The sequence below is a fragment of the Calypte anna genome, chromosome 20, assembly GCF_003957555.1.
Source record: "Calypte anna isolate BGI_N300 chromosome 20, bCalAnn1_v1.p, whole genome shotgun sequence".
In the NCBI taxonomy this organism is placed as follows: domain Eukaryota; kingdom Metazoa; phylum Chordata; class Aves; order Apodiformes; family Trochilidae; genus Calypte; species Calypte anna.
The window spans coordinates 9,820,616-9,841,274 of record NC_044265.1 but is presented as its reverse complement, the minus strand read 5'-3'; the positions used below and the strand labels follow the sequence as shown (position 1 = coordinate 9,841,274).

The 20,659-nt window shown below is 48.2% G+C and overlaps 1 protein-coding gene across 3 annotated transcripts in view; it reads left to right on the top strand.

The window, feature by feature from the left end:
• Positions 1-274: 274 nt before the first annotated feature.
• PMEPA1 (prostate transmembrane protein, androgen induced 1) overlaps positions 275-20,659 on the top strand; it is a 47,421-nt gene continuing 27,036 nt past the window's right edge. Inside the window, exons 1-2 of one of the 3 annotated variants that reach the window (XM_030463130.1) lie at positions 275-783; positions 16,215-16,253. In XM_030463130.1, coding sequence (XP_030318990.1) covers positions 681-783; positions 16,215-16,253 — 142 coding nt within the window. In that variant the 5' untranslated portion in view covers positions 275-680. The remainder of the gene's footprint in view (positions 784-16,214; positions 16,254-20,659) is intronic. The other 2 variants (XM_030463128.1, XM_030463131.1) reach the window with 2 other exon arrangements.

Sequence of the window (20,659 nt, the reverse complement as noted above, 5' to 3'; positions counted from 1 at the left end):
CACCCGCCCCCTGCTGCGGGACAGCCGCTCCCTGCCCCGCAGTCAGCGCCAGACCGGCGCTATCCCCAGGGACACCCGGTGCTGTCCCCAGGGACACCCGGGGCTGCGGGGACGGGGCAGCCGCCGGCGCGGGAGAAGGGGGGGGAAGGGGAAGGGGGGGGCAGTCCCCGTCTGGCGCTGACGTCACGGCGCCCGCCCGCGGCTGGCGGCGGCGCGCGGCCGCGTCCCCGTGGCCGTGAATGAGCTCGGGGGGCGGGAGCGGCGGGAGCGGGGAGCGAGGAGCGGGCGGGCCGCGCTCCTCCACCGCGCTCCTCCACCGCGCTCCCACCGCGTCGCGTCCCACAAAAGTGAGGGGCTGCGGACACCGGGCCCAGCCCAGCCGCTTCCCGGGCCGGAGGGGGCGCGGAGCAGCAGCTGAGCCGAGCCGTGCCGTGCCCTGCCGAGCTTAGCCAGAACCGAGCCGAGCCGCTGCGGGGGGCGCTGCGCCGCGCCGGGTTGGGTTTTTTATTTCCAATTTTTGATCGCAGCTGCATTTCCCTCCCCCCTCTCCCCCCCCCGCGCGCCGAGGAGGAGCCCCGGCTTTATGTGGTGCTGCCCGGAGAGCGCTCGGCGGTCGTGAAGTTCTTTGTGTCGCCGTCGCCTTTTTTTTTTTTTTTTCTTCCTTTTTTTTTTTTTTTTAAATGTATAACTTCATGGGTCTGAACAGCACGGCCGTAGCTATTCAGCCCAATGTGTCCTGCACATGCAACTGCAAAAGGTCTTTGTTCCAGAGCATGGAGATCAGTAAGTACTTGTCCTGCTGCTGCCGCGGGGCCGGCCCCGACTTCTCGGGTGCGGGAGGGTGCGGGTGTGTAAGAGGCTCCGGCGGCCGCGCAGTGCCCCCGCCTCGGGCAGGGAAGTTTCCGCGGGGTCTCCCGGCAGCGCCGGGACCCTTCGCTGCGGTGGGCTTTCTCTGAGTGTTTGGGTTTTGTTTTTTTCCCCCTATTTTACGTGCGAGCTCTTATCTCTCATCTGTTGCTCTTGGGGTGTCTGGGCGGGTGTGACACGGCGTGACAGTGAGCGACACCGGGGGCGGGCGGGTGGGTCCCGGCACAGTGGCCCCGGGCACAGCCTTCCCGGGCTGCTTGCGGAGCGTGGCCGCTCCCGGGCTCTCCTTTCCCCGCTCTCCCTCCCAGCATCGGTGTGTGAAATCCCAGCTCTTCCCCATCCCGGCTCCATCACTGCCCGCATCTCGCCCCTTCCCCCGCGGCGCAGCCCCCGCGATGCTCCTGCTGGTGCAGCCTCTCCTGCCCCGAGCGTTTCCCTCCTCCCGGGAGGTGATGCTGGAGGGCCCGACCCTCGAGCCTCCTCCCGGGGGTCTTCCCTAACCCCGGTGTAAATCGCTTTCCTCTCCTTATTGGGGTGGGGGGAGCACTGCGCTTCGGAGACCCGAGTAGGGTTTATATGTGGGAACCTGTTCCCCCCGCCTCCAGCCCCTGGGGGCTTTTTGTTATGTAGGACTATTTGCCTTTTCTTATTAATATTTTTCAGCCCTCGCAGACTAGCAGCAAGTTCAGTGCCTGACCTAAATATCCACTACTTTTCTGTTTGCTCTGCCCCTCTTGGAAATTGAGTGCGTGGAGGTGAGAGAGAAGGAGTGTTGCTGAGGAAAGAGAAATGAGTTGTTTTCTCTGGCAATTTAAGGTGAATCGTATTTTCTGTAAAGGGAAGCTTCAAGGCATCCCAGGCAGGGTGGGTTGTCAGGACTGTGCCCTGCTTAACCCGCTGCTCTGTGCTGTGAAATCTACACCCAACACAGACTAATGCAAAATGGCCCAAAATGAAAACTTGGGAAAGAGTCTTGATTTTGCATATATTCCTGGCATTGCTGTGGGGTAGGCTCGCGCTCGGTGTGTGTAGGGGAAAGTCAGCTGCGCTGTGCCTTTTTCTGCTAGCACAGGATTTGCCCCGTTACCTCCATCAGGGTTGCAGAGCAGTATTTTGGAGCCAGCATCTGTTCCTTGGTATTTTGGATGGCTTTTGTCCAGTGTCATCTGCCTTTGCCTTCTCCAGTTTCATTGTTGTTTAATTCAGGTGTCTGAGTCCTGGAGAAGGTCTGTAGGCATTTGTATACTGGGTACTGAAACGTGTTCATTCTGTATTTTAGCATAAACCATACCCTTTGTACTGTATGCACATTTAATCTTGATTTAATCTCATTCGTGTTCAGACAAAACTAAGCTGGATTTGCCTGATTTTATTAACACTACCGGTACTGAATAGACCATTATTCTTCCCTGACTTTAACAAGCCAGGCTAGATGTGCATACCAATAGCAGTGTATAAATAATGAAGATACAGTTCTTTTTTGTGTCAGCCCCACAGAACTGCAAGGATGAGAGACTTTATTTTGTGTCTGATCAAGGCTCATGGTTATGATAAAAGTTGTGAATTAAAATATCTAATGTCTTTTGAAGAAGAGCTTCTTTTCCAGTCTAACTCTTGGCATGAGGTTTTGTTGGAACAATTCAAGCTTTTAATTTAATTCCTTGACTTTTTTAGAAATAGCGTATTTTATAATTTTCCTATCTTTTTTCAGCGTGTGAAGGCCTGGTAACAGGCAGGTGCCAGTTAGGGATAGGGGTGTGTGGGAGGCTGGGGACAGCGGAGTACACAGGAGGACACGTTGCCTGAATTCAGATGGGTGTTTTGGGAGTCTGTTGCCTGAGGCTTCCGAGGTCTTTCCCTGGCTTGTCCCCTGCCAGCACTGCACCCATCCCCCTGTGTCAGCCACTGGGCTCTATGGTCCTCACGCTCAGGCACTGAGTTCCCATTTGCTCCCTGGAGCCTTGGCTCAAGCTCCCTTAATGCTGCCTTTCCTAATTTTGTTTTCAGATAGGTTTCTCTATCGCCGGTGTTATTTATTTATTTATTCCCTGCCAATGGCGGGCAGCATTAGCTCACCTCAGTGCTACAGGAGGGCTTTGGTTGCACTGCAGGGGCTGTTACCTGATCGCTTCCTCTACCTGGGTTCAGTGGAAAGGACAGAGTTGAGCCTTCCCGAGGTAAATCCATTACACATCTTTCTCCCCTCTCCGACTGCTTGATTTCGTTTATCTTTCTAACACGATTTTGAGGGAACCTCAGAGCAGCAGCCACCGGGTGGTATTTTATTTTCTATCCAAAAGTTACCACACTGGGAACGCTTCGGGAAGGCGGCACGACTGTAAACTCTTTTTAACTGAACCCTCTCATTACGTTAACCGTACAACTGAGCCCCCAAAAATATTTCTTTGCAGGCTTTATTCCGTATGGCAGGCTGCAGCGCTGCGGTGGAGGAAGCAGCTGGTTTCTGTGTGTGGCGCTCCCAGATTAGGATTATAAAAGGGCTTTTTGGGGGCGGGGGCGCACGGAGTCTCGCCCGCCACCACCGAGGCCCGAGTGCCAATATGCCGGGTGGTGTTAAGCAGCCAGACGTCTGCGGCAGTGGTCTCTTAATCGCCTCGGCTGGGTGAAAGAGGTCAGGGGTGATTGTGGTGGCGGAAGAGTCTGTAAATAACTAATTATTTGGCGCAGGGCAGCACGCCTGCCTCCCTGCTCCTTGCCCAGCTCAGCGCCTGCCCGCTGCCATGGGAGGGGGGTGATGCCCGTGCCAGCGCTGCTTCACACCCCTGAGGGTCTTCTCCAGGGGGTTTGGGTGCCAAGGATGAGGATGCTGCCACTGAGGGCACCCGGGAGTCCCTGTGGGAGGATGACTTCAGCCGCGGGGCATGAGAGCAGGGTGGCTTTTGGCAGGGGCTTTGGTCATGCAGGAGTGTTAGCTGGAGCATTTGGGAGTTTCAGAGGTGCTGTTGGGTCTCTCTTGGGAGGTGAGGCTGTTCCCCTCGGCTGGCAGCAGCTCTCTGATGCCGGTGTCTGAGTGGCATGGGGTGAGCAAGCTGTGAGAGAGAGGGTTTCTGTCCAGGCAGGACTTCTAGGTTTTCACATTCTTTGGTTTAATAACAAACCAAACACAGATGGCTCAACCAGGGATCACATCTCCTTTCCACTTCAGACTGCTTTTCTGGCAAATAACTTTTCTTTCCTGACACTGTGTCAATGGCAGTCATGGCGTCTTCCAGGGCAGAGTGGATAATAACCATGTACTTCTTTATTCCTCCATGCAAGTTTTCCACCAGGAGGTAGGGACACAGAAGGAAGCCAGAGCTGCTACCAGCGTTGTAGCAAAGCCAGGGAGTGTTTGCACAGAGTGTGCTTAGTTCGTGGTACCTCTGTTGGACTCCAGCCCAGCCAGGGAGGTCCCCATGTCTGGCTCCGGCCACGTCTCCATGACAAGCATTACTTTTTATTGAGATCAGCATCCCAAGGTACAACTCAGGAGGAGCACAGCATGGATGGCTTTTGCTGACAGTAGCCTTAGGACTGTCTTTGCCCTTGGCCATCATCCCTGGAGACCCTGCCAGACTGCAGTCCCAGCTCTGCAGGTCCCATCTCTCACAGCCAGGACAGCAGGAAAAATCCTAATTCCCTGAGCCCGGAGAGCACAGGGGTCTTAAAATTATAGTTTATTTTGTGCCCTCAGTGATTTTAATCTAATGTTTTATAATTGGTGTGCAGTGGGAGAATGAAAAGACACAGGAGAAAATGGGGGGGAATAGTCAAACTTTTTTTTCTCCTCTGGGTGGACACTTGGATTGTGTTGTGCTGTACAGCAGGGCTGGCACACATAGCACCAAAGGTGATCCTGTATAATTAGCGGTGATTAAACATCATGCAGACTGTAGACATTACATAGGTAATTCTTTCTTTTCAGTCAGTTTGAGGGCATATTCAGAGGATGATGTTTGACACATTAAGGCCTGTTACCCTCTGCCATGAAGGTATCCCTACCCCTTGAATAAGCCTTTGGATGCCTTCATTTTATTTAGTTAGTATGCTTTCAGGTTGTGGTTGTGAGATGACAGGCACTGAAGAGTGTGTGGGAACATGGAACCATATTATTTTCCTTAAAACAGGAATTCCCAAGGTATGGTCTGAGATCACTTCTAAATTTTGAGGATATTGAATTATCCATACTGCTGCTTGCTTTGCAGATGGAGAGAAGAGTAACTTCAGATCCCTGTTCTTACTTATTTTTATTTGCTGTTGCTCACCAAATAACTAACATTTTTAGATTTCCTGGCCTGAGAGCTGGTAGCTGGGTAAACACAGTTTTAGGATGAATTTGTAAAACTAAATTATAAATAGATGGATATGGGAAGGCCTTTCCAAGGGAAGTACCAAAATACATGGTGTCACTAGTAGCCAGTAATTACAATCCAGCTTTTTTCCTGAGTAGCTCATTGTATAGTCAAGTCTGTTGATCTTGTTTCGGGTAATAGCAACCATCAGAATTTGGTAAGCCTGATTTGCTAAAAATGGTCAATTATTTGCAGTGGTGTGTCTTGTAAAAGCTGACTACAGTTTGCTTCCTGGAAGGAGATCCCGTGCGTGGCGTGCAGTTTGTCTTATCAGATCCCTCAAGTTCTCTGGTACGTGGAACATGTTGTTGGCATGTTTCATCAAAGCAAGAAAGCCTGTGAGGAGAGAGGTACTTTGCTGCAAATAAGTGGAAACTTGGTTCACACCATGAGCACACTTCCAGACATTCATAAAGCAAAGGAATTATTAATGTTGAGAGGGATGTTTTATGTGGTATTCTTCCCGTCTCTGTGACTAAATTGCTTGGTGATTATTTTATAATTATTTCGGGTGGCAGAAGGTAGGTCACTTGGGCAGATCCCAGGTGAGGAAACACATCAGAGACCCGCTCCTGCTGCGAGCAGCGCGGCTGAGTCTGGCCCCAGAGAGGAACGGGGAGAATTTCAGGACAAGGCTCCCCAGGGAGAGCAGCATCTGACCACTCATTTCTGTCCTTCAGAGCTGATTATGTGGGCTGCTGCATTGCTGCACTCTTGCTGCACTGAGCATTACAGTGGTCTCGGAGCTCCTTGAGGAGTGATGGGTGAGTGCAGGTGCAGTGGAGCGGTGTATCAGCAATGCTGGCATTTAGCACAGTGCTGCCGTGGCAGGAATAAGCTCCCAGAGCTGTTGGCACTTCAGCACTTGCAGGATGAGGCCACATACAAGCTGACAAGTTCCCAATACTTGGAAAAGTATCAGGGCAGTGTCTGTGTACAGGCATAAATGCATTAGTGGAAGTTAATTGATTTAGTAATACAAGAACGCAGTTCAAAATGAACTGGTTAATGAAATAGTTGGTAACCAGAGAAAGGAGTTGTTGGGTTTGGGTTTTATGTTTGTTTTTTTTTAAAAGCAGATAGATTTCCACAGTAGAAGTTTATCATCCGAATCAGAGGATTTGGGGAGCTATTGAGAGTAAAGAGAGCTTTGATGATTTGGCAAGGAATACAGCTTCTAAGGCAGCACTTTGATCTGCATTTTAAATGCTTCTTTGTAATGACAGTTTCACTATTTCTTTTCTCATATTAAGTCAGTTTTGCAGAGGTATGTTTTGAGAGAAAATAGTAACTGCACACATTATTCTTGTTGGCTTCGGAGCCAGCTAGAACTTGTAGTTCATCCCAGATCTTTTGGCTACTATGGTAAATTTATGATTACACCAAAAAGGAAATCAGTAGAGATGTTACATACTATCAAAGCATTGCAAATCTTTTGAAATATCTCTAGTATGGAACCTAAGCTTGTGTTAGCATTTTTTCTGCAGTACATTCTACAGTATTTACCAAAGCATCCACCTAATATTGCAGGTTTCTGATTTAGCTTTTTTTTTTTTTTTTTTAAAGGACATGTTACTATTCAGCACATGTATCCTTTTAGTCTTCGGTTGTACTTTTATTCTAGAGTCTCAAGCTTTCTAAAGACAGCATGATGCTGCTGTAATGGTGCTACTGGGAACGTTTTTCTTCCCCTTCTATCTACAGCACATCCTCAGATAAACTCTTGTTGGAGGGCGAAGGTTGCCCACATATTCTTGAGCTTGTTGCATTAATTTATGTAGTATGGGTAGAGTAGGAGAGAGGGTAGGAACTGGGAATTTTTATTAAGGTTTTCATTTAAATCTTGCATCTTTCCTTCTTGTAATGGGGTAGGCTTTGTTTCTCTCGGAAGATAGCAGCCTTAAGGGTGAAGACAAATAAGCAGTTTTCCCAAGCTGATTTAGAGCTGTGGTAGCTCTTGTGGTGCTGTTTTTGGCCTCTCCTGAACTGTGACTCTAAACTGGCAGCTCTCTGGTGGACCAAGTTCAGCTGGTAGAAGAGAGTGTAGAAGAGAGCACAAGTTTTGTCTGCAAGCTGAGTTAGCCTGTGGGTCTTGAGTTACATGTAGCGGGTGGCATCACTGGAAGACCTTTGACAGACAGCACTGTGTATACATTAACTTACATCCTTTCCAAACTGTCAGTGACTTTGTTCAGTTGGATGTTATCCTTGTTACTCTGCATATTCTTCTGGTACAGGATGCTGATTTGGAGCATGTGAGGCTGCGTGGCCCTGAGGCTTGTGAATTCAGTGGACATGCTGAGAAGTGCTACAGGCAGTGCACTGGTGTGTATTGCAGGCTCAGGTTGGCACCAACTTCTACCATCACTTTCAGATTTTCCTAACTTCACACTGCCTTTTCACTGCATACAGCAAGGGGTAGCATTGATGAGGTCATAGTTGATACAGTATCCCCTTTTTTTCTCCAAGTACTTCCAGTTTTTCATTGATGCAAAGACTAGGCCTGTGCACCACCTAGAAGAGGGTGTTCTTTTCTCTGTGTGCAGTATGAGAGTGTGTCAGGCTGTGGTGTTACATAAAGGTACCTTGCACATCCTTTGAAACTTGCCTCACAAATTGTCAGTGTTGGTAGATGTCCCTTCCCAGCGCTTTCAAATGGTTCACACATTTGTATTCAGCGGATTCGGTCTCGCACATATCTTTAATAAAATGTCTCAGGCTGGCTCTTTTTTCACTTGCATCTTACATTCAAAAATGTACCTGGAGAAAGGCAAGTGTTGCACATGGCACTTGTGCAACCCTTTCACGAGACCCTGCTCGTGCCCGCAGTGCTGAGGAATTAATTGTGCCTGTGCTGGTTGGCTTGCTGGCGTGAGGTCTGTGCACCTCGGCAGGTGCAACAGGATTTCCCACATTTGCAAACTTGGCCCAAGCAACCCAGCAAAGCAGAATTTAGCCTTGGAGAATGAAAACAGATTAACCCTCAGGCTTGGAGCATACCAAGAATGAAAAGAGGTACTTGCACAAAAATCAATACTACTTTTCAAGAATATATGCAGGACGTGGTCTGGGGATTCTTCGCCATCTCTCCATTCTGTCCAATATGTTAAGTAGCTGGTTTGTTACTCTAACCCCCTACAAATGATTGTCAGTAATAATTCTGTAAAACTATGAATCAACTCTGCATGACTTTGTGCAAATAGACTGAGTAATTTCTTTGTTCTTTTCTTCTTACTTTGTAATTGGAGTCTGTAAAAGCCCAAAGGTTTGGTCTTGTGGAAAGCATGATTCATTTATTGGTGTCTGTGCTGACTGGTTATCTTTCAGTAGTTCCAGAGTGCTGCTACAAGCCAAGAGTGATTCATACATGGCTAAGTGCACAAACAAATGGGGTCATGGCCATCTGCAGAAACTTTTCTAATCTATTTATGGTATCGGGGAAAGAAGTGGGTGTATTAAGGGTGATGGAATAGGTGTCAATTGCATTAGTGAATACAACTGATTAAGTAACACTAACCATTACTCAAAACCACATCTGCTCATTGCTGAAGATCACAACAGTAGGTCTAATTTAAATGCTAACATACGTCTGATACGAGAGATGAATTGGGTGTCTAGCTTGCCTTCTGAGGAGCTCACCATCATGACTACCATCATAGACTCTTCTACCTTCCTAGATATTTAGCCATTGATTTGCACTATGGGTATTTGTAGTCACAAAGTCCTGCTCCTTGCTGTTGCAGACCTCAGTCATTATATGCTTTACATGCAGAATTTGGTCTAGTGCTTAATTAACTTGCTGGTGGTGATCAGTGGTAGGGTTTTGCATTTGCACACCAAGCAGAATGGCTGTGCAACATCTTAGTAGGGACAGTGGTGGTGAGATGTGTTGGTTTCCCTTCCAAATGCATCTTCGGTGCTATAAAATCTGAGGGAAGACAACCTGGATCTTACGATCCCATTTCTGTCCCATTTCACTAATTGTGAAAATTAATTTTCCCCATTGTAGCTCTGCTAACAAAGGGCCCTGGCTGCAGCCCTGTCAGAATTGCTTTTTTCAGATTTTAGTCTTGTGCTTTGGGGAAGGCAGCTTGCTCCTACACTGCTTGTAGTTGGAGGAGCTGGGTCCTGCGGCTGACACTTGAGCTGATTGTGAGAAGGGAGAGTTTGAGACTAGGAATAGAAAATATTAGGGTCAAGAAGCACTGCTGGGGTGTATGGCTGAGGGCAGCTGGTGGGCTCACTGCTGACTGCTTTCTGCCAGTGCCTGCCTGCTCTTCAGTCTCACACACTGCAGCCACAACACACAAGTCACAACCACACAGCTGGTTTTGCATCTGAGATACTTGTACCCATCAACATCTTGTGCTGGCAGAGCACATGGTGATCTCACAGTGCTTTAAAAACATCTCATGTCTGCAGGATGGATGAGTGTTATTCTGGAGGTGAGCTTGGGGCACAGCTGAACCAGCACCAGGAGGTTTGGAAGCAGCTGTGGCCCCATCTACCTGAGAGATTCGTTCAGTTGCTGCTCAGTTGTGTTTGATTTCAAAGGATTTGACTGAAGCACAGAGCTCATGTACTCAAATTTCTGTAAATTGAATTTAAGCATCTGCATTGGCCAAAAATATGGAAGAACTTGGCAACATGTCCTTGTTGTCCTTTTACTGACACTTTGAATACTGTGCCCAGTTCTGCTGCACCCTCGCAGCAGGTGCTCTCATGGAGGGAGACAGGGTCCTGGCTGACACCCCAAGCATGCTGTAGAGGGGGAAGTGACCCAGACTTTCACCCACAGGACTGATGAGCCTTTCCTGATGTCTGAACAGCTTTCTTCTTCTGCCCTTGCTTTATTTAAGTCAACAGATTGTGTAAGCCACATGCTCGATTTACCTGCAGGGCAAGTGGGAAGGAAGCAGTGCCATTTGGATGAATTCCCAAAAGACATCTAACTGCTGAGCGTTAAGACTAACATTTCCAAGCCTGAGTCCCTACAACCATCCTCCTGAATTTGCTTGCTGCCTCTTCCATCTGTGTGCCAGGCACCCATGGCTTCAGCTGCTGAGGACGAGTCCCAGGGAAGCTGCTGCAGCTGCTGACCAGCGGGTCTGCTGCAGGCTGGGCTCTGCAATGAGTGAGCTTGGAACTTCTTCCTCTTAATGGCTTGTGTTTAATGTTATGATTAATATTGTTATTTCTTACTTTAAAAAAGCTGTGCCCCAAGCCCCCCACACCCTGCTGGCTGTGTGTCCCATGCTGCTGGGGGTACCTCTGGCCATTAGAGCTGTGGGATGAAACTCACAGCTCAGCAGCATAAATGACCCAGGGCTGGGCTTGTTCTCGGTTCACACTCTAAGTTTGAAACCAGGCTGGGTTTGCCTGTGCTCTTCATAAGTATTGGTTTAAGGAGAGCGGATACCCTGGGAGTTGGAGAGCATCAGTGTACCCTGTACTGGCCTGGGCTGCAAGGGCTCGGTATCATATCTCAGATACTTTCCTGGAAGAGCAGGCCCTGATCTTTCTGTGGTTTCTGTGATTCTTTCCACCATTATTCCACCTCACCAAAGGTGGTCTCCTGGCTTCAATAACTTAGACCAGCATATACAGATTAGACTCTTTAAGCACTGAGCTCTGAAAGCACTTGGGCCTGTTAGGTGCTACCTTTAGTACGCTTAAGGAACAACATGATTTATGAACACTTGCTTCACACAATTCAGAGTAAAATGGTCTTAAATTGCAATAATTTCCTGTATAATAAACAGGAATTTCACTAGTATTGTTACAGTTATATTACTGTAATGGGAGTTTGCTTGAATTGGAAGATGCATTTTTTCATTCCGTGTCTCCCTTTCCAGCGTGCTCAGGCACACGCAAGGTGTGTAACACTTGATGATACTGATCACTGGTGTGTAATACAATCAATGTTTTATATTTCTCTAGTGTGACTTATTTGTGGTAGTATATACAAATTGCACCTTTTGCAGCTTTTGATGTGAATGGAGGTGCTGGTTGTCCTGTTGATACATCAGGGATGGGCTCTGAATAAGAGGGAGCAGAAGTCTCTGGCTGGGGTCCCACATGCTCTGAGGAAGGTGCAGAACAAACCATGGGGATAGAAAACGTGCTCTGTCTTGCTGATAGCTTTTAATCCTCATCATTCTCCTGGGTTTTCTTGATAAATATTTCTCAGCATCCATTGACGTGCCATCCAGGTCTGAATTGTAAGGAATAATAAGTGTAATGGGACAGCCTGGATTTAATAGCTTCACTACGAGCTGTTCATTAGTGCAGATTTTTAATTTTTTTAAAGATGACTGCGTGTATTTAATTTAGGTTCAGAAAGTAGCTGTTTCAAAGCATGCCTGAGTGGGCTCAGTTCAGCTCATTTGGTTCTGCATGGAGGGAAGGATCCATCCTGCCGTGCAGCCTGCAGAGTGCCAGCTGGGCTCGAGTGGGTTAACAGCCATGTGCAGATGTTCAGGAATTTCTCTTTTGACTTGACCTTGGGGTTTTGCTGCTCTTCAGATCACAAGTGCACTCCAGTCACAGCAGGTTCATGGGTTTGGAGATGCTTTTCATCCTCTCTTATTCTGTTTGCTCTGGAAGGGATCACGCTGTATCTTGCAGCCATGTGTCTTCCTTGGTTACGCTTCTAGAGATTTGCAGACCCACGTTAAGCATCTATTAAATTAAGCAAAATGGCCTTTAGAAAGCTACATTTCAAGTGGAAGAAATGCTTTATGTAACGTGGGGGTATATGAGGGGACCTAAATACAAGCTTAAATTGGCTGTTACGAAAATAGGCATAATTGGTTTTTTTGCACAGCGATTTTAGAGCTTCTGAGTTTAATGTCCTGATGAAATCCTGCATCCAGTCCACATGCAGCCAAGGAGATGGGGGTTGAGGAGCTCTAGTAATGAGACCAGTTCAAGGAACAGCATTGCCCTCATTTGTAAAATCAGACTTACCTGTGGTTTTCAGAGGCTCTGCATGGTTCAAAAGGTGTCTGGAGCAGCCCTTTGCCCTGCACTTGCCCTTCCCTTTCTCTGTGCAGCCCTTGACCAGTGGGTGCTAGGCAGGGGAAGGGGTGATTCTTACTACAGTTGTAACCACTCACAGGTGAAAAATGCAAAACTCATGCAGCTGTATCCCCGTAGCCTTGAACATGCAGCTTTTGCAGTGAACTGCAGCTTTATTTTCCAATGCAGTTAATTTAAATTAACTGGAAGCATTTCTGTGATCTTGGTGTGGGAGTGACTGCTTTGCTTCCCCCCTTGGGGAAGGATGGGGCGTGTTTCCCCCTGAAATTTAAGCTTCCCTGATCATGGCTGAGGCTGGGAGATGCTGTGGGGCTGTGACCCAGCTGTTCTGGGATCGGGAGCCTGAGGAAGTGGAGGATACTGTGTTTTGACCTTGCATCCTCATATGAATCCAGATAGTCTTTCCTGTTTCTATATTTAAAGACTTTCCGTTCTTCTTTCTGGGGAGATGGAGCGTTGGCTCTCTTGAGTAAGGATTGACCTGTCCTCATTTGGAAATCTGGTCCCCAAGTAGCTTTTCTCCAAAGAAAACAAGGCTCCTCTGAATCTTGCTGGCAGGAGTTGGAAGAGTAGTTTTTAAATTTGGTGCATCTTCACCCAGTTAGGACTTAGAGAGGGTTTTCATTCTAGCTTACCAAAGGTCTTGCAAGGATGAAAAATGATGCTTTCCTCAGAGTGTCTTAGCCAACACATGGGAGGAAAGCCTGGCACTGTGAGACAGGGTAGAAGAAGCTGAGATATGATTTGCTGCTTCTTTGAAACTATCAGTTTAATTGTCCAAACAGCATTTCAAAGAAAATCTCTGCTCTTCTCTATCTTCTTCCAGCATTATAATTCTATATAATCACTTTTCTTTCTCAAAAAGAATAGGGCGTGATATTTTTTTGCAGAAGAAGGGATAAATTCCAGATGTTGCTGGGATACACTTTTTGCCTCTATTTAATGTTTTGTGGCTTTCAGTAAATGGGCTGCAAGAGGTGGGGCTGATGTTTTTATTCCAGGACAAATCATGGACAATAAATCCCATCTGCCGATGGGGAAACATCTTTGAGTCTGATATGGTGCAGTTAGGAGCTGATCCTGGCTTTCCTGCAGAAAGGCAGCAAAGGTTGAGGCTGACCCAAGTGCTCCTTTGGGGTGGCTACCTGTGGTCTTTTGGGGTATTTGCCTTCCCTGTCCTGTATGCCATCCTGTGTGGGGTGCCCAGTTCTGCAGGACTGTCCTGGCCCTGCTGTTGGCAAACTGGGATTTTTTGGTGCTGGTTCTGTTGCCCAGCAAAGAGCTCTGCCCCACGGCACGAGGCCAGATCTAGGAGCTGTGTTCCAGAGAAAGGCAATCCTCTTCCTTCTTCCCAGTGCCAAGCCTTGTCTTTTCAGTGCATGCAGTGCTTTCACCTGCTTTTGGAGACTTCTTGCAGAGTAATCCAAATACCATTTCCCAGCATGTGTTGCACATAGGTATTGTGGAACAAACGCAGCAGCTCCATCCCCTGTTTCATGTTTTCACCTGTTTGGACTAAGTACATCTTTGTTTTCTTGGCAGCCTATTTGGTTGCACAAACAGTGTAAGACAAAACCACTAGCAGGTGTTGGTCCAGCCAGTGTAATTACTGGTTCCTTGCTGCTGGTAGGCAGACAGTGTGAGCCACCCTTCACATGGAGTCGTCTGGCAGGACTGTGGCTGCAGAAGGGCTCTGGGCACTGATCCACAGGGAATATGTGCTGACTGCTCAGCCACTCTATCTCTTCCCTGCTGATGATTGCATTAAGAAAAAAAAAGTTATGCATATATGGAAGAAGGGAGTAGAGCTGAGGTGGCTATGGTCAAGTTTAAAGCACTGACTTTAAGGGCAAATTCTCATTTCCATTTCAGAAGTTGGGAAAATGCGAGGCTAAACCAAAGGCCAACGTGAACACGTGAGAGCCAGGCAAGAAGCATCGTCCTAAAATCCCACCTAACTTCAGAGGGTTGAGACTTGCTTCTCTTCTGCATCCCAGGCCATTACCAAAATGTTTTGGATGAGACCACACATGGCAGGGCAGGGTGCTCCTGTGTGCCCAGGGTGTCACAGCTGGGGTGTGCACAGCACCAAGCACCAGCAGGGATATCACCTGTGTGGTGGAGCAGGGTGTGGGGAGAGATGTTGCTTTCCACACTTTCAGAAGTTTAATTAGGGAACAACTGATCTTGATCTAGCTAGCTGCAGACACTGAGGCTCTTTTCCTCAGCCTCCAACTTGCCTTTGAATTCCTCACCTTTTTGGGCCTCGTAAGATTATTTTTTTTTGCCTCCACTTTTTGTCAGCCTCTACTTTTCTCTTGGCCCCCCACCCTTTTCTCAGCCTCCCAGCCCTTTTTGGGCTTTGTGGAGTGAGCTGGCTACGGAGAAGCGAGGACAAGGAACAGGAGGTCACAGCTTGTCACGGCTTGTTGCTACACATTGGTTTTTGGCTCAGCAGAATTCCTCCCCTTCTCATAATGATTGATGTTGGTGCCCTCTCCATCACAGTGCTGTGCAGGAGCAGAGAGGCTCTCGGCTGCCTATGGGAGTGCAGCCAACACTGCACATCTGCATGGTCACCTTTTAATGCCTCCTGCTCACAAAGCATTGATTTGCAATACATCTGAACTTGTTCCTCTAAATCAGCCTGACTTAAAATCAGTGAGCTGCCTCCCAGCCTGCAGGTCTCAAGTTATTTAGCTGCTGCAGTAATTCGCAGTGACTCTCTCACCCTTAATCTTTTCCTGGGGTGAGAAAGTTGCTTATCTCTGTGCTCTCAGGTGCATGGCAAGTTAACTTTTTAAAACTTGATTTGGGAGGAACGATGAGTTAATATAACCCTCTGGAACCTCCCAGCCTACTCTTGGGCACTGGTATCTGCAGCATGGTGATTGGGAGAGGAGGTGGGCGATGTGTGCGCACCCTGAGGTGTCTGGTGCTGGGACCCTCCCTGACTGTCGGGTTAAAGGCCACTTTTATAAGGCAGTAGGCCTCCTTTGGCATCAGAATGTGGCAGGTACTAATTAGTACCAATTAACCATTATCAGTGATAGACAGTTTTTACAGGCCTCATAAAAAAAAAGTCCCCCCTGCAGGGCTTCTCTGGTGAAATCCCCTGCGGTGGCTCTTAGGTCATAAGGGTTGTGCCTGGGGATGCTGAGGGGGAGCCATGTCCCATCAGCTCCTCAGTTGTGCAGATAGCAAAGCATTGCTCACTGACAGGCCAGAGAGATGTCACTAATTTTCATTTGTTCCAAACTGTCTTGCTGCTTTGTTGAAAACACAATTCCTGGGCACTGCATCTGGGATTTTGTGTGAGTCATTGTTGTGATTCTTCCTCTTCAGCACCCCACACCTTCTGCTCCTCCCTGCACTGGGGATGGGGTGTCAGGACACCCTGAGCTTTCACCAGGGCTCAGCAACATGTGGGGCTCAGCTGTGTATGTTTGCAGAGGACATGCACATGACAAATAGCCCACCAGCACCTTGAAGTGCTCAGTGCTGTCCAGGGCCAGGACAGGCTGTCTGACACTGTTGGATGTGGCAAGGAGGTCTCTGGGGTGGGCTGAGTGATTCCAAAAACTTCACAAACCTTTGTAAGGCTTTGGCATCTCATCAGATGGGTTGGGCTGCAAGTGCTGAAGGAGAGTGGTTCTGGGGCATGGCATGGCTGGCATGACTGGCAAGGAACAGGACCTCGTGCTGCAGCTTCTGGTGTGGGCAAAGTATGTGGAGTCCTTACCAGGAGTGGTGAGACCCAGCAAGTGGTGCTTTTGGTACTTCTGGCTGCTGCAGAGGTGGTAGGCATGGGTGGAGATGTCAGCCCTGGTTGGCTACAGGGGAGCTCTTGAGGAATGAGTCCCCAGGAGGGGAGCTGGGGTGTGTGTTGCAGCCAGTTGGAGGTGGCTCCTATCACTGACAGATGCTTTCTGTTTTTCTTTCAAATGTCTCCAGGCACTGAATGTTTAGGTCGCACCTTTCCAGGTAAACTGGGTAAGTGAAGTATTTCAAGAGTTGCCAAATCTAATTATGAAGGCTGATTGCATGATTGTAGCTGCTGTACTATAAACACCCCGGTTACTTGCTTGACGAAATGGGTGGTATGTTGCCTTTCCCTAGGAGCAGCAGGTTCCTGCTTTGGGGGGTACAGGGGGGGGATGCAGCCATGATTGTGCAGACCTGGTAATTTTTGTCTGTCGATAGCTGGCTGCACTTTGGTAATCATGGATGGGATTTTTTTCTTCTGCTGTTCAATGTGGAAAAGTTTTCAAAAGCTGAATGTCTCTTTAAGCACGAGTTCTCTTCCATTTGCTGTTACTCTGGTGAACTAATGAGCAGCTTTACCTTGAGGGAGAAAAAGCTTCCACTGTATCTTGGGAAAGTAGTGTGACAACCTGAATCTCTATAAGTCATGGCATGTCAGACTTCTGTTGAGTGTGGCAGGAGCTGCCCTTGTTTGGGACAGACAAAACCGGGTGCTGGGAGCCCTGTTGAACCAGGCTGCTGGATTTGAGCTGAAATTGTTTGCAAAAGACCCTTTGCTGATTTAAAAAGACATTGTTCTAACATTTATGGGGTATCTCAGTTTAGAACTGAGTTTATGAGGCTGCCATAGAAGTAAGGCATCTTTGCTCAAACATGGTGTCCCAAGCCTGCTTGGGAAGGACTGACTAAATAGTTAGCAGTTGTTGAATAGGTGATTTTAGTAAATGGCTAATCAATTGTTATAGAGCCTGGGGAGTCAATAGTGCTTATGACCTTGGCTTGTAACATGCTCAGGTGTTTAGCATGCTTATAATACCTGCAAATCATTCATTTGGCTTTCATCAAGCATCTGTTAGTAAAAGTCATAACCTAAAATTACACCAAAAAATTATTTCAGTTGTTTTATGTCAAGCCTGATGGCACAATCTAGTTTTACATCAAAACAGTCCTTGCTTATGCAAAAAAAGCTGGAAGACAGCACTGGTCCCACCAGTGGTGTTACCATTATTGTGGTGCAGACATCAGGCAGGGGAGCAGCAGGAGCCTGAGAGCAGCCAGGCAGACACAGTGCTGGGACACTCACCCCACTCCATAGGGAAACTGCCTGCAGCAATCAGTGATTCCCTGATATTTAGATTAATGCTTTAAATGACAGATTTCAGCAGATCCTCCGGGCAGGAACCCCAGTAGCTCTGAATGTCTTCACTCGAGCAAAAGGTGTTGGTTGTTGCTTGACTGTTGTAAAACTTGCACACATTTTCTTGTCCTGTGATTTCAGAATGTGTGTGAGCAGGGATGTGTTCTGGCTGTGCTGCTCTGCCTGCTTTCCCTGGTTGTCCCTGTCCCATTTTGTGTGTGTTTGTGCCTCAGGGAGGGAGGCAAAGATGCAAGTGAAAACATGTGGCTTTCTCAGAATACGGATAACAGAAAATTAAATAATTTTTTTGTTGTTGTTGTAAAGCTGTTCCCTGCAGTCTCCAGTAGCTTGCTGCTTTGCTGCACTCCTGTACTCTTTGGGTTTTTTTAATCTTACTGGATGGATGCTTTCTCAATCCTGCTGCTGGCTTAATTGTGCTCCCAGCAAGGAGCTGTGTTTGCAGACACCGAGGCATGTCCAGAAACTCTCCCTGGGCTTCTGAAAGCTGCTGTCTGCCAGACATGGCTGCCTCTACTGGGTGGCTTTTTTGTGTCGCCTTTGTTGTCTGGGTCCTTGTCTGTAGCTACAGCCTGAGCCACTTTTTCCAGACATGGCCACCTCCAACACCTGCTTCCTCCCATCCTCCCCACAGGGAGCAAACAGGGGTGCTGCAATTCCTGTTGGGTTTTGTGTCAGCTCTTCAGCTTCTCACAGAAGGTGGCTGGGCATGGGTATGGGGGGTGAAGAGGAGATGCCCTCATCAAGGAGCTACTCATCTGATTTAGGGGAAGAGGTAGTCCTTGAGCTCTCCAAAAAAAAAAAAAAAAAGGGGTGGAGGGTTTACACAGAACAAAATTCACGAGGCAAAATACATAATGAGATAAAAAAATGCATGGTCTGCTGATTTCTCAGAGGTTTGTGTGAATTCTAAACCTCCTGTTTCCCAGAAGCAGGGTCACGTTCTGTATTTGCTGCAGTGTTCCCCTGTGAAAATGCCCACATACATTGTTCTTTATTTTATTGTTGTGGGTTTGGGCATTTTGTTATATTAGTCTAAATGGGTTTGTTTCCATAGCTGCATACTGCTGATAAAATCCCAGTGTAGGATCTCTCAGTCTCCTCGTGCATTTGTACCAAAAATAAATCACATGCAGTTGTCAGAAGATGAGCTGCTGCCATGGCAGGTGCTGGGCTGCAAGAAAGTTTGGGCTGGACCTCTCTGAGACTGCAGGTGTGTGACATCTCACCCTGCTGCCAACATGTCAGGTTCTGCTCCAGCTTCTGGCTCTGCAGGCAGCTGGGTGGCCTCAGGACCTGGAGCAGCTGGGGAAGGAGTTGCTGCAGGAGGGATGGTGTTTTGGAGATGGGGTAGGATGTGATGGAGGCAGAGGGAGCAGAAACTCCCTGTCCCTCATCTTTTTTCAGGTAGAGTGTGTTTGTGAAGGATTGGCACCAGGTGGCTATCATGATAATAAAACTCCTCTCTTTCTCTGAATTCAATGTATTCACCATCAGCTGCTATTATTTCACCTCTCATCAGAAGATGATGGGCCTTGAGAGGCTATATAAACTATCTCAGCTGCTGAGGCTGTTTTTGCTTGGCTCCAGGTATAGCTTCAAAGGTCCAATGTAGGGGTGACAGAAGGATAGAGGTTTCCCTGCAGCTGGCTGAGGTAGCTGCTGGTTGTGTCAGGGGTTGCAGGTCCCAAGTGGTGGAGTGCTCCTTGGCTGGTTGAGTCCTGATGATGGTTGGTGCAGTCCCACCACCCCTGTACTTGTGGGTTCCTCTGATTTCACCTGTTGGGTTAGAGCACGTCTTCTGGAAGAAAAACTGGTTTCTGAGAGGTACTTGTTTTTCCTTTGGGAAGAGTGATACTAATAAATTTTGTTTTGCCCAAAGTTCTGATGTGCAGGTTGGCAGGTTTTGGTGTGGGACCAGCCCCACTGTCTGCTGATACACTTGGGGCAGGTGCCACTGCCTGTGGTGGCACAGCTAAGTGCACGTCAAGGGTGTGGGAGCACCCTAAAAAACCCCTTGTCCTAAGGGGTCATGGGGATGGCTGTCCAGGAGCACTTTCCCCTGCTGCTCTGCCAGGGCTGTCCTTAACCCCTGGCTGCTCTCTCTTCTCTAATGCATCTTTTTAAGCACTGGGTAATAGTGTTTCTTCCTGGCAGAGATGAAAGAGGCCTTTTAATAGGTCATTGGTTTTCTCTTCATGCATTTCCCTGGCAGTAACCTGCCATTAGCTCTAGTGTTTATTTAGGGTGTTTGCATTTTTATACATGGGGACCTGCAATGCTGGGAAGCCAAGAGGCTTGTCCAGGGTCCCACGAGCTCTGTGTGGTAGAGCTGGGTCTCCACTTCAGCTTTTCTGAATGCTGATCTCTAGTCTTGGCAGAGAGGGAACATTTTGGTTTGTCCCCTTTTAACTGAGACAGATGGGGAAAGCAGAAAATCAAGGCTCTGTGGAAGGAAGCTTTTTCTTTTTTTTTTTTTTTTTTTCTCTTTCCTGTAGGTGATCTGCATGGAGCAGTTGCAGGATGGTTGTGTTTTGCAGTGTGAGGATGGTGCGAGGGAAGCACAGGGAAACCATGGGCTGGTCAGGCTGGAGATCCAATGAACCCCTTCATCTCCACTAGAATCCAGCTGTGCTGGGGACTGAGAGCTGCTCTGAAAGCTGCACCAGCAAGAAAGGGTGGGCTGTGCATGGCCTCTCTCCCTCCCTCCATCACCTGGTGTGTTTTGGGGGTGATGCCTGCTGCTGGCCACAGCTGGGGGCTGCCTGGCTGCTGGGGTCCTGCAGTGCCTCTGTGCCTGCCTTGTCTGAGGCAGCCCTTGTGCCAGCAGCACAATGCTCCCCTTCACTCCCCGTCAGACTGGAGGTCTAGACGCTCTCCCTGCCTTTTGTTACCAGGGTCACAGGTTAAGGAGCGTTCCCAGATCCTTTTCCCATCCGCTGGGCAGGAATCCTTCGCAGAATCACACTCGTTCCGCTCAGGATGGCAGCGGGGTCCCCTCCGGAGGGACTCACCCCGCTACCCAAACACACTTAGATTTTAAATTATTTGTGGCAGCTCCCAAAAAGAAATGTGCTTTTGAAATGCAGCCGGGATCACCCCCACTCCAGTTCTCCCAGGCACAGATGCTCAGCTGACACCAGCTAAATAGAAACCTTTTAGCCCTTGCCAGTAAGTCTGGAGCAAACTGCCAAAAAGCATCGAGGACCAAGATACAAAACGAAGTCAGGCCTGAGCAAAGTACTTACAAATGAGGGAT